The sequence below is a fragment of the Equus caballus genome, chromosome 5, assembly GCF_041296265.1.
Source record: "Equus caballus isolate H_3958 breed thoroughbred chromosome 5, TB-T2T, whole genome shotgun sequence".
Classification (NCBI taxonomy): Eukaryota; Metazoa; Chordata; class Mammalia; order Perissodactyla; family Equidae; genus Equus; species Equus caballus.
This window is the reverse complement of record NC_091688.1, coordinates 56368462-56382507: the sequence shown is the minus strand read 5'-3', so window position 1 is coordinate 56382507 and position 14046 is coordinate 56368462. Positions and strand designations below refer to the sequence as shown.

Sequence of the window (14046 nt, the reverse complement as noted above, 5' to 3'; positions counted from 1 at the left end):
GCAAATTCTTTCTTAACAAGGACCTGCCAATCCCTGAAGATCTGGCCTCTGCCCATCTCTCCATTCTCTCTTCTCACACTCTCTCTCTTTATGTTCCAGGCCTTTTTCATTCTTCCAAAAGGCTGAAATCTTTCCTTTCCTGCCTCAGGTTCTTTGCACATGCTCTTCCCTCTGCCTGAATATTTTTCTCTACTCTTTTAGGTTGGCTCTTTTCCTTTCAGTTTATCTCCAAACACTCAGTCTCAAGTAGTTTCCCCTGTAATTCCTTCTGATTTAAAGCAATTATTCCAATTCATACTAGTGTATGTATTTGTTTGCTTGTTTGATTTTTGCTTGTCTGCCTTCCCTATTGAAATGTAAACTCTGGATTGCAGGGAATTATACCTGTTTAATTCACCAAGACAAACTCAACCATAGATTTGGTACATAAAAGACCCTCAAATATTTGTGGAATGCATGAAAATGAAGCATTTTCTAAAACTTAGTCACTGAGTATCACTTGGTGATTTAGCCAAAGCTACACATCACCAAGACAGATCAATGGTTGAATGGATAAACAAAATGTGGTATATACACACAACTGAATATTATTCAGCCTTGAAAAAGGAAGGGCATTTTGACATGTGCTACAACATGGATGAACCTTGAAGACATTATGCTAAGTAAAGTAAGCCAGTCACAAAAATACAAATACTTTATGATTCCACTAATATGAGGTATCTAGAGTCATCTAATTCATAGAAACAGAAGGTAGAATGATGGTCATCGGGGCTGGGGGAGAGGGAAATGGGGAGTCACTGTTTACTGAATATAGAGTTTTAGTTTTGTAAGATAAAAAAGTTGTAGAGACTGGTTTCACAACAATGTGAATACATTTAACACTACTGAACTGTCCACTTAGACATAATTAAGATGGTGAGCTTTATGTTATGTGTTTTTTGCCATAATAAAAAATTAAAAATAAAAAACCCTGCTCATAGATGTTTCTAGTTCTTTCATGCTTCCTAAAGTACAAAACTCCAACATTCACTATGACTGCAAATAGAAATTTAAAAAATAATAATATTATTTATAATAGCTAAACTTTAACGGACACACTCTATGCCAGGTACTATGCTAAGTACTTCATGTTTACTATCTCATTTAATCATCACCACAGCTTTATGAGGAGGAGACTATCATCAACGCTGACTTTACAAAGAGAAAACTGGAGTACAGCAGAGTTACATGACTTGTCCACAATTACAAAGCTAGTAAGGAGCAGAATCAGGGTGTGAGCCAGGCAGTCTGGTTTGGATCAGCGCATCTAACAGGTAGGTGTATGTCTCACCAGACCAGCAGGAGGCACTCTGGAGACGAAGTTCACTCTCACTAATTAGCTTAGGCTTTCAGACAGATCCCTTTCTCTCCACACCTTCACCTCAGACATATTGACTTTCCTCTTGTTTCCCATCTCTCCCTCTTCCCCCAACTAAGGAAAAGACTCAGCTACCTGAACCATATAAACCTTAACTGAAAGAATTAAAAATTCCTGTTGATCCAAACATTTGGGCAGAAGCCACTCATCAACGTGGCTCAAAAACACAACTAAAATTGTTTGGCATCTTCATCACCTGTGGATACAACTTCATTGTTTTCACCTGAGTAGGAGGAAAAGGCATAAACATTTCACAGAACTATCGAGAGGTTTAAAGCTTAATTCTAATTGCTAACAGTACCTGTATTCAAGAAATGTAAACCACAACAACCACTTGCAAAATCTAAACTATTTACCCTCAATTCTTGTGTGATGCAAGTAGAAGGATGAGAGGCTTCCAAGTCTTACTTAACCTAAGTAAAACAGGTTACTTAGCCTACGTGAGCTCCACTTTGACCATTTGTTAAGAATCTCCTGGCAGGTTGTTGAGATTAGGTTAGCTAATATATACGAAGCCCCCAGCATACAAGACTTGGAACAAACTAAGTGGTCAAAAAATGGTAATTATTATTGTTACTGTATATAAAGGCGGCTTATTCACAGTCTTAGATACAGGAATAGAGTGATATAGTCTTCCAGATGCCTTCCCTGACATCCTTCCAATCGCGGTGGGCGTGGAGTATAGAGTGTTGGAGAGGCTCCTGCATCCACCCCCGCCAAGGCTGTGATGGCCACTCTTCATTTGCCGAAACTTGCTCCATTTTTGCGGCTGCTCCTCCACTGATATCTGTGTCCTGGAATTCTTGTCTGGCTTCCTGGCTTGCCCAGAAGTTCTCCCACTGACCAAAGGACCTAGCCAGCACCCCAGTCCTTGCATGGTGTGCATTACCTGCTGCGGAATCCCAGGCTCCTGAGCTTCAGATTCTACTCCTCCCCAGTGAGTACCTGCCCCCTCCTGGACCACATGCCCTTGGCCAGCTGCCTGGGTCCCAGAGTGGAAAAGAGCTGGATGTTTTTGAACACTTTTGGTTGAGGTGTGTTTTTCTTTGAAAACAACTCCAGGTTTCCCAACTAAGAGGCAAACATATTTGGGCCCTGGGAGCCCATTCCTAAGGCAGTGGAGCCCTGACCTTCTGCCCTTCAGTGACTAGCCTGGACTTGACTTTCTCTGCTGGGCTGCTGTGGCCTCCTCCAGAACCAAGGAGGCTCGGGGTTGTTAACACATCTGACTGCTTTGTTCTCATCTTGACAAAATTTATTTGGTTGCAACCCTACATAGCCCTTTACTCTATAAACCTTTCTAGCACTGTGATTTCTCCTGATTTTCCCTTCTTTGGGTGAGAAATGTCTCCAAAGCCCAGATTTTGGCACAATATCTCCTCGACTGTTTTTATAGTCCCAACGTAGTACTTCTTTGTTACAGCTCAATATTTCTGAAATTTGTTCCAAGTCATTATTTTACATTTATAAATATCAGGTTGTATTAATTGGTTCCAGCTTTAAAAATGTTCCATCAGAGGTTATTTTCTGCTATTTTGATAGTGGTTTCTAAACCTAGAGCGCCAAGGCCCTGATGTGGGCCATGTTCGGCAAGCTCCCTGAAGGACTGATGTGGAACGGAAAAGATACACAGATCCTGGGCCTCGCTGTGTTCTTTGAAGACTGTACTGGCCATAATAGCTTCAAAGAATTTCAACAAGTTCCTAAGACATGACCTTCCCTTTCCGAAAACCACGCTGGCCAGCCTTGCCTTAATCAAGCTCTGGTTTTCCAAGTATCCTTTTACTTGATCTCCTGCAGCAGTTTTTAATACTTTCCCTACAAGTGAAGTTAAACTAACTGGCCTGTAATTTCCTGGCGTGTCCCTAAGCTCTATGAAATAACGGCATTAGGTTGGCTACCTTCCAATTCTTCCTGAATTTTTTTGTTTTGTTTTAAAATGCAGGATTGAAAGGGCCAGAGAATGCTTCCTGTCTCCCTTTTCCTTCGTTTCTTCCATGACATACTGCTCTTTCTGTTCCCAGTAGATCTGCCATTTTAATAACTTCAAACCTCTTAAATGTTTTCACATATTATTTGTTCCTATCTCTGAAACATGAGTTTTCCATTTTTCATTTTGACAAGGGCCACCCCCAGAAATGAGGGCTTACAATTCTACTGAATAGACTATTAATTTGAGGCACTGAATAAGAAATGCGTTTCATATTAGGAATCTGGAAAAGGGTTGCAACTTATAATTAAGTCTGTGTGCTTACTTGTGAGTTATTATGAATACATATTAGGGAAAGAGCTGAGAAATATGTCTACACATACAGGAATAGGAACCAAAAAATGGAACTATTACATGTAAAGATGCTAACCCAATGCAATAGTGAGATGTCTTAAAAATGGGGTGAAACTAATTAGATCTTTAGGTATAAAATTTGCATCCTATATCTTTTTTAACCGCATTTAATTCGTTAGTCTCAAATCTAATATCAGTAAAATCCATATTTAATGATCTCTTAGAACGATCTAGCAATAGACAAACCCATAGAAGTATTTGAATTAAAAAATAGAGTCTTATTTTTTTACCGATAGAAGAGGAAAATTAATAATTATTTGTAAAATTTCACTGTGTCACATGATTTTTAGGATTGTCCAAGTTCTTTATTGTATAGAATCGACTACTTTTTGAAATCAGTGAGTCACCAACTAGGATAAAAAAACCTTTATTCTTTATAGCAGATTTTTATTTCAGCAGGCTTTTGGTTTTTCGTTTTGGTGGTGACCTAATTTGTCTTTTCTGAATAATTCAAAGACAGGCACAGAAACCATGGCCCATGTGTGGGTGGAGGCTCCATTCCAGGTAGGGAGGGACAGCCATCAACCATCATGAAATGAAGAGAATCATGGAATGGAATCTAAAATTTCGGAGTCAGCTGACTCTGATTTCAGATAAGTTAGATGAACAAACTCTTGCTTAATTGATAGTTGTTTTCTTTCTGATTTATCAAAGCAACAATGCCAAAAAGTCCAAAATTTGTACATCTCTCCTACAATGCTCACATACTGTGTATCAGATTTAATCACAAGCAGGACAATCTTTGCACGCATGGTACACACAGACCTCTCTCATAGGAAACATTTCAGTTGGCTTTGAATGACCATTAATATTTTCCTTTTTAGTTTTGATCAGGACTGAGTGTACCTGCAAATGAACAGGTCAGATTCTCTATGTGGGCCATAAAACACACACACAGATATTTGTGCATATTTAGCAAATAAATTTAAGTTCAGGCATGAATCTTAAAGCATGGATTTCTTCCAGTGTTTGAAATGTTTTCTAATAGATTTCCATCTTTAGGATTTTAATGTTGTAATTAAAATATGTACAGGATTTACCTTTCCTATTTAGTATATATTGTACCATGTAACTACAAATTTAGTATGTATTCATTGTCTTCTCCACTCCTAGGCCTTTGCTTCAGCTGTTTCCTTTTCTTAGAAGGCCTTCTCCCACATTCAAATATCAAGACTTACCCACTCAAGGGTAGACAGCTCAGAGCCCAGTGAAAGATTACTGGGTCTGTGGTAGATTGGAAAAACTTGAGACTATGTATTTAATTATGGTTAAATCCAAGTTCTTCAGTTTTCCAATTACTAGACTTCCTACCTTCTCTATGCATCCATCTCCGTATACGTAAAATGGGGATATTTATCTTTCCTTTTAGAATTGTGATATGGGGGGCTGGCTCCATAGCCGAGTGGTTAAGTTCCTGTGCTCCGCTTCAGTGGCCCAAGGTTTCACCAGTTTGGATCCTGGGCTCGGACATGGCACCGCTCATCAAGCCATGCTGAGGCAGCATCTCACATGCCACAACTAGAAGGACCCACAACTGAAATATACGACTATGTACTGGGGGATATGGGGAGAAAAAGCAGGAAAAAAAAAAAAACTCCAAAAATATTGGCAACAGATGTTAGCTCAGGTGCCAATCTTTAAGAAAAAAAAGAATTGTGATATTGGTTAATTGGGATAATATATTGAAAGGATCAAAATTATCAGCCCTCCCTTTCCTTTCCTGCCCAATGCCACCTTCTCCACAAAGCTTCTCTGGATCCCACCCTGCCTCCCACCCATCCTAGCTAATAGTAATCTCATCTTCCTTTGAAGGCCCATAACACTTCAGCTGTCCCTCATAGACTTCACTATCTTCTGCATTGTGTTATTCACTCATTTAACAAACATTTATTGAACACCTACCACCTATATGTCAGAAATATTCCTTTCCTTTTTTTTCCTAACTAACCCTTATGCTTCTTTATAATATTTGCATCCCCCCAACATGAACATACTTGTTAATTGTTTGGTATTTGGTAAAACTGGTCACTCTATAATGCAGGCAATATCTGTATATCCATTTTCATATGTATCCACATCTTCAAATAGGATTACATGCTGGAAATTATGCTTAAACGTAATACCAGTGCATGGGATCACCATCATCTTCATCCTTACTATTAAACACTACTACTAATAATATAATAAAATAATAACTAACATTCCTGAGACTATGCACAAAGGAGAGTATTCTCTTCCTATTCCCACATGAGTCCTTGGAGTAGTTCCTGCTAGAGCAAAACATGGTTTCAAAAAGAGAAGGTGAATGAATAAATGGGCTGTAGCTATGTCTCTGTGGAATTACATTAGCACAAATCTAAGCAAGTTTTCTAAGAACTGTGGTTTATAAATAAAGACTCTCTCATATATACAATACCATGGCTAGATGAAATTCTAAAGTTTCAGGGGAAATTACACAATTTCAAAGTGAGGCTGTGTGTATACAACACCAAGCCATCCAAATGAAACCTTGAGCAAATCGTTTAGGAATGTGGTGTTTGCTAGCCCAGACATTTCAAGTCGTTACTGGAAATACGTAGTGTGGTTCTGACACTATTGTACTACTCGCGGATGAGCTGCACTGTCGTGAAGTTTCACTTTAATTTGCTGCTCCTAATCGACCGCAGGCTAGGGAACCAGAAAGCCAAATTGCTTAGAACTGTGTTTAAACTAAGAATGACTAGGCTCTGATTTAGGGCCAAGGAGAGTATCCTACAAATAGAAGTAAATGTCAGTGCATGGGCTTATAATATCTATTTTGAGTTCTCCCTCCAAAATAGAGGTCTAAAAGGAAACAGAACTCTATGAATTTCCCATGTAACTTAAGTAATTTTGTTAGATTATCTCTTCTTCCCCGTTGCAGAGTTTCCTTTGAGAAAGAAAATACGACACTACATAAAGAGGTTTCTGAGTTCACCTGCGGCAAGTGTCCTAGCTGCCACAGACCATGCAAGACTTTAAGCAGAAACAGACTCAATAGTAGGCGGTCCACATGCCTTGAAAGCCCAGAGGTTCCCCAAAGAGTCTGGCTTCTGGGCCTCTTTCATGGCCACCACTAACAACTACTTTAGGGCTCTCAGTAGGCATTGCTCGTAGCTTTTCAATTCACTTGGCATGAGGTACCAGGTAATAGAGTTCCTGAATAGGTCCTCAGTGTGGAGGGACTGAGAATGGAAATGTGACCCCCTTCTCCAGATGTGCATTCTGTCCTTGGCTGATTCTGACCAGGAGCCTGATTTGTTTCGTGCTCTTTATCCATTTTTGCTACAGTGACTGACATTAACGCATGTGTAGTTCATCAAATGTCCAATCTCTGTGGTGCTCCTCTTGCCTTCCTCTTCTTCTGGAACCATTCAGAAAAGAGTATGTGAGCGGGTGTGGGAGGCTTATTGCCTAAATGCTCCACTGGAAGAATGTGTAGAGCCAGATGTGAAAAGGACCTCCCCTGAGTGAAGGATACACAACCAAGAGTCACAGCGCATATTGAAGAGGAATGGCTTTCTAACTGAACTCTGGATTTGTAACATTGTGCTATCCCACATCCAAGTCAAAATGCCTGTCCAGATTAGACTTCAAAACCGGCCTGTTATCATCTCTGATTTTTACAGAGCATCTTTGAAGAAGAAAGAGTCCTTTGCGGGGGCTAATTGATCCCAGACCTGAGAAATGGACATGGGTTTCTATGGCTACTTCAGAAGAAAACTTTGATTATTTTAAATCCAGGTGTCATATAATGTTTCAACTGGAGCACACACATTCAAAACACCATAACAAAAGGTAGAAGGTAAATTATTTGACTCCAACAGCACAGAGTAAGTTTTCCATGATAGTGAGAGTAGTGTAGTAAGGATTAATGCCATAAAATCCACAGTATTGTCAATCATAAATAAATCCAATGAAACTTGTTCAATAGTACTCAGGCAATATTAAAGAGCCTGTTATGAAATCATCAAAGACCTGAGACACATAAAAACTTTATTAGTCATCACCGAAATAAAGTGCAAACCAGTTTGTCTTAAAAAGATCCAAAAATCTTTATGTTTTCAGTCTTCAGAGCCATAAAACAGTGCCTGACAAATTTTAAGCGATATTCTAATTAATCACTGGACTTTTATAGTTTCGTGTAAGCCATAAGTTAGATATTAACAAGGCAAAGTGAGAGGAAATCCCCTTACTGAGCATGAGTTCTAAGTCCTTTGCACAAACCCACTGGTCAGCCAAGCCAGGCTTTTGCATTAAGCATCTGCTAGAAATGGAATGGACCATTAATCTGAAGATTATCATCCTTTTCACATTGATTAAAGTAGGATGCAACATGTGCACAAAGTTCACAAACTGACGGGAAATTATTCCAGCTGTGCCTCTGTCTCGTGCAGGAAACACTTTCTGGGGGCATTTTCACATTGTTTCTTTGGTGAAACTAACACTTTGTAATACACTAATAACATGACTCCATTTAATACCATCACATATTCAATAATTACCATGAAAAACTATGACCCAATACTTTTGTATAGAAAAATTTCTTTCATTGAAATTTCATGAAGATTTACGTTCTTCAGGTGGATGCAGTGATGGTTAGACAACCTAGGGCAGTTTTATTCCTAGAGAGGAATTTTGTTAAAAGGGAAGCAGAGTTTTTAAGAGCCCACAATCAGAAACAAATAGCTCCAATGAGGAGCAGGAATTTGCTTTCAAAGAAGGAATTAAATTTTTTAAGACGTGTCTATAAGATTATTACCTAGATTCTTATTTTCTGAAAATTACAAAAATCTCTTCAATAAATACATTCACCTACCTCAGAATATAAGGGAGCGCTACCGCCTAGAGGTTTCTTTCCCTTTTTAGATGCAGTTCCAGGAAGCGCATTTGTTCCATTGATCTGTAAGAAAATTAAATTCATCTATAATGAAAAAGAAAGGTGTACTCAAAGAACACTTAGATATCTATAACTTCCAAATACCTAGGTGACTTGGGTTGGGGAACTTAGCAAGGAGGAGATATTCATCAATCAGGTGGAAGATCCGGAACTCAGGTAAGCTCTCAGTGACGGGATGAGGAGGTGCCATCTGACAGAACTTTTCTGTTACCATTGCCCCTGACCTCCAACAGCTATGATTCTCTGTAGACTTCATTTTTCTAGTTAGTTATGAACTTCCCTAAATACATTAAATATATTAAATAAACTATTTAATATATTTACTCTTTTCTCAAATAATTCCTCAGAGAACCTAGCATGGAGCTTGGTATGACCTTAGAAATTTTCATTAAATGAATGAATGTTGAATAGGCAAGATTCAAGGCCAAGAAATAATTCTTCCAGACTAAATAATTCAAATTTATTCTAGCTAACTTTTTATTTAAAATAACCCACCAAAATTTACCAAATGGCCCAAGAATACGATAGTTTTATTTATTTTATTTTATTCTATTATTTTAAGAAAAAAGTCTTCAAGGGGCTTAGAGTTGGGAAGGGACAGGTACCTGCTGGAGGATGTCTTGCCATGATACCATACTGAAGAGTCTACGCTGAGGGGCCTGGACAGCGAGGGTGAGGGCTCCAATGAGAAGCTCATCCTCAATCCGGTTTCCAACTACAAAAGCGATGACGCCCTTCCAATCGTTCTGTTACGAAACCAGAAGGAATTAGATTCTAAATACTCCTGGCGAGGTAATTTTGTCAAAGGCTGCCACTGAAAAACAGGATCACTTTCCCGTGAACCTTACCTGAAGACAGAGCTGACCTTGCATTGTGTGTGGGTTCCTGATTCAAGTAGCCGCAAGGCGGCAGTATTGTGCCAAATTTCGTGCAACGATTAAAAAGCAATTTTCTTGAGAAAACTAGGCCTTTTATTTTAAGGAAGACGATTTTAAAAAAAATGACATACTTTCATCAGAATGCTGTCCAAGGTTAATTTGGTGTTGGGAAGTAATGGTTCATTCATATGTTACAAATATATATTAAGATATAGTCTCAAAAGCAGGAATCTTTGTTTTGCTCTTTGATACATCCTAAGACTCTAAATAGTGCTAACAATGCAGTAGGAGCCCAATAAATATTTGTTGAATGTTGGGTAATATTGAATGCATTGCCAAATGGGCTTTTATATGAAGTAAAAACTCAATCCCTGAGGTTTTTGTAAAGCACAGAACAAGAACACATCTTTTCCTCCTAATGTAATACAAGAATCTCATTGCTAAGTCACATGGGTTCTTTCCACTCTCAAGAAATGGGCTAAAATATTGCACTTGGACATGAAATTTTGCATCAAATAATTTAAAGAAATGTTACAAAAGGCAATATTTTTATTTAGTAATCCCTTTCTCTCTATCATAATCATAGATTTTTTTTAGGAAGAAATAATTCTCTGGGGGAGATTAAGAATGGAATTTACTGAATTACCACTATGTGGTGCTGAGAGAAGAGCCAAACACACACAAACCAGGTCTAGTGCTTCTGAACACTAACGCTTTTCTGGGGAAATGGACCAAGCAAACGTGATAAAGACACGAGGGAAAAGAGGTAATAATAAGGGAGGGCACTTTAGCCATGTGACCTCACTAAGCCTTAGCTTCTCCATTTATAAAATAAAGGGGTTGGACAGGGCAATATCTCAGCCTTCCTCTAGCTCCACTCTAGAGATTTGATTCCAACAGAGTAAAACTCCTCCTTGGTGAATTCCAAAACAATGCCTAAGAAGATCTGAAAAGATTTTACACAAATTTAATGAAGTGCATAATTTTATATGGTTCTCTCTGGTTTCTGTGCCATTCATAGTCAGGGTAATGACAGAACTAGGATATAGGTGGGAGAAAGACCTTAGTGTAAATTTTTCCTTACCATCGAATAGTGATTATCCTTACATTTTTCTTACTTCTCTCCATGGACACCTGCTGACTACCTAACAAAACCCATCCAATTTTCAATGCTATCACCAAAACACAAACTACACATAAAAGCATAAAAATATATGTTTTACCTACAAAGTGTGTCTATGTGTGTGTATACATGAGCATGCATGCATCAATGTGGCTCTGCGTGTTTCCTTCTGTTATGTTGAGTTTAAAACCTTTTTTTGTTTACTAAGTCACCATAGGAAGACTGAGCATCTGTTTTTTAAATATTCTGATTCTGAAAAGTAGGTATGATATCTATAATGTATTCTTTTGAAAAAAATTCCATTATCTCAAAATGACCTTTCCTGCATTGAATGACTTTCTTTTCTCTTGTCTGCTCTGCTCCCTCAATCAAAGCTGTAACTATAACAGTCAGTAAAGGAGGAAAGTCTCTTTCATTCTCACAATAAAGTACACATGGTTCCTGAACAGGCACTACCTTTAAGTTTCTGTCAGTTACACTTTCCAACATTGAAGATTTTAATGACCACCTCTTCCTACTTATCCCACTCTCTACTGCAAATTTCCTTTCCAATATTTGAAAGCTAATGATGATAAGAAAGGGCTGCCTCTCAGTTCTATCGGGGACAATTCAGAAAGAGGGCATTGTAGTCCACCGTCTACCCATCAGTATCTGGTGTCAAAGGCAGGTGCTGACTATTTTCGACCAGCAAAAAAGAAGGGAAGAGGAAGGAACTAACAATTATTGAAATCTGCCATGTGCCAGGCATATGTTATCTCATTGAATCCCTAAGTAATCCCTTTAAATAGGCGCACTAATACTTTATAGATGGAAAAACAGAGGCCCAATGAAGTTAAACAACCTGCTCAAGGCCATTTTGGCAGAACTTCTTGGAGACCACATACATGGCTTACGATTTTGTGATCATTTCAGAACAGTTTTGAAGGCAAGTATTTGTGGTCAGAACGTCTTTCCATAATCTTTAAATTGCACTTAATGGCTACCTTGGCCACAGTAAATGGAATATATGAAGATTTCTATCACATGTTAAAGTGTATAGAGCCTTCAGAGATGAGTTTCGTATTAAATCCTTAAAACAACTAAGATAACTTTTTTATCAATGATAGTTTTACAAAAGCTCAGAGGGGTCTCCTTACTTTGCTCTAGTAACACGAGATCTGTTCCTTCGATTCATGGCACTTCACTGAAACCGCCGGGCTCCCCGCGAGCACCTGTGACAGTTTGCCTGGGCTGGAGTGGTCCAGATTTGTTGTTCAGGTTCAGAGCTCTCTACAGGTCCATTGGGGGTTAGACCATGTCTCTCCCTTGGAAGGGGTCTGAAGAGTCCAGCTGAGGCCCAGTTTCCCATCTGCACTCTGTGGCCCACCAAACTCCTGCTCCAAAAATTGGATCTATTTGGCATAATAGGACCCAAGGAGGACTTTGTCAGAGTCATAGATTAGTGTCTAATCACCTTGCCAGAATCCAGGTAAGCATAAAATGGACTGATCAGACAGTAATGCAAACCAAGACTGCGCGCGAAGGAGGCTGCACTCACTGGCACGCTGCACGAGGGGGCAGCAAGCTGCTAGGAAACGCACAACATTCGAACGCCGGCGAGCAAGTCATTTCCCGTGTCTAATTTAGGAAGAATTGTTAACTACACGATGCTCTGAAAATATAATTTCTGAATCCTTCTCTTATTATTTCAGGATAACTGTAGATTCAGAATCTCTACTAACTGGCAGCTGTTTTAGAAATAGGAAATTATTTTGGAAATAAATGGGACCCAAATTAAATTTGGTAAAATACAATTAAAACCACCCCTCCACCCATGTCCCACCCCAACACACAGTTTAACAAAGTCCTTCAATTTGAGTTCACAGGGCAGGAAGAGAAATGGAGAACAGAGGAAAGAAACGTTGACCAGAGGGGAGAAACGTGCCCAACCTGAGTCATCGCGCCCTGAGTCCTGCAGCTCTCCTGCCTGTGGATGAATCTGTTTAAGACAGTTCAAGGACTCAGGGTGTAATTAGGAGCATAAGCCTAGAGAAAGGAAACGTTAATCATGTGAGAAAAACTACACTGGATGTCTCCAAAGGGGAAGGAAGAGGGTTTTAGTCGGACACACCTCAAACACCTTAGGAAGTACAGAAGTACAGTCTGCTTTCTGTTGCCTGGAGGCATGTACGCCCCTACATGGTTACTGCTGACTCTTGCCCTCTAGTAGCTATTGATAAAGGTATTCAAAGGATGGAGTGAAGTCATGTATGGACACAATCCATTACCTTTTATTTACTTTACCAGCCTTACCTAATTTGAAGCCTGGCAGGAGGGCGTCTTAACCCAAACACTTACATACCGCTCGTCTCCTACAGCAAGAAAGTCTTGGTAAGTGCAGAGAACCTGGCTGTCTCACATAAGCCTACTGTCCCAGAGACACATGGTAGATTTATAACTATTTTTCTTTCATATATTGTAAATTCTCCAAATTTTACTTAGACATTCCTATACTCTAATATAATTACAAAAACTCTTTCAAAAACAAGTAAAAAGTAGTTTTTGGATGATGGGAATGAGGCTGCTTCCTTGCATTAGCACAAATATTCAGCTGGTAGGTGGAAAGCAATGGCAGGGAGTGCACGCTCTCTTCTGCTGCCTTTGCCCTGAAAGACCTGGGATGAGGGTCCCTCAGTCCACCACCCAGAAGTGACCAGAGCCTGGCGAGCTCTATGAACCAACAGTGGTCAGCACCTTTATTTGGAGAAGATGTATAAAAGCCCCAATAAAATCAATGCAACTTTGAAAAAGTCAAGTTTTGTTAAGATTTATTTAACACTGTGCAGATACGCAAACCTGTACTTTATGTCAATACTCTGCTGAAAGGATAACCTTTTTGTTAAGTAGATTTACTGCCAAATGAACAGGGATTTGTGAATGTCTTTCTCATACCGATTTTTTCTTCAGAAGGAGTCTTGGATCTCCATCAGCAAAGGAGTGTTAGTATGGGCTGTTGGCCAGCAGAAGAAATATTTTTATTACATAGAACTGGCTGCTATAATCGTATTTGTTAAAAATGGATTCTAACTGTAAAATAAGTTGGAAATACAGGTTAAAAAAATGGGTACACGTTGTTATACAATAAACAAGAACAATACAAATGACCAGGATACACAGTTATCTAACTCCTTCAACTATCTTTACTAAACAAGTTCTTATTACAGACTCCTCTCTAACTATAGATTCCTCACCATTTATTACGATGACTATAGTTCAACATAACAGCATTACCATCGTGCTGCTGTAAGCACTCCTTATTTAGGAATTGGGTCACGTGGCTGTCACATTTTCTCAACCAGATTGTAAAGCTCTCTAGGTCAGAAAAAT

The 14046-nt window shown here is 39.0% G+C and overlaps 1 protein-coding gene across 4 annotated transcripts in view; it reads right to left on the bottom strand.

Moving 5' to 3' along the window:
* Window positions 1–14046, bottom strand: part of SPAG17 (sperm associated antigen 17) — a 209669-nt gene that overhangs the window by 169816 nt on the left and 25807 nt on the right. For all 4 annotated transcript variants that reach the window (XR_011438724.1, XM_001500885.5, XM_023641329.2 and 1 more), the window contains exons 2-3: window positions 9285–9425; window positions 8599–8682 (exon numbers count right to left, since the gene is read on the bottom strand). Coding sequence is in view for 3 of the 4 variants with exons in the window: in XM_001500885.5 (XP_001500935.1) it covers window positions 8599–8682; window positions 9285–9425 (225 nt within the window). In the remaining variant the exon portion in view is untranslated. The remainder of the gene's footprint in view (window positions 1–8598; window positions 8683–9284; window positions 9426–14046) is intronic.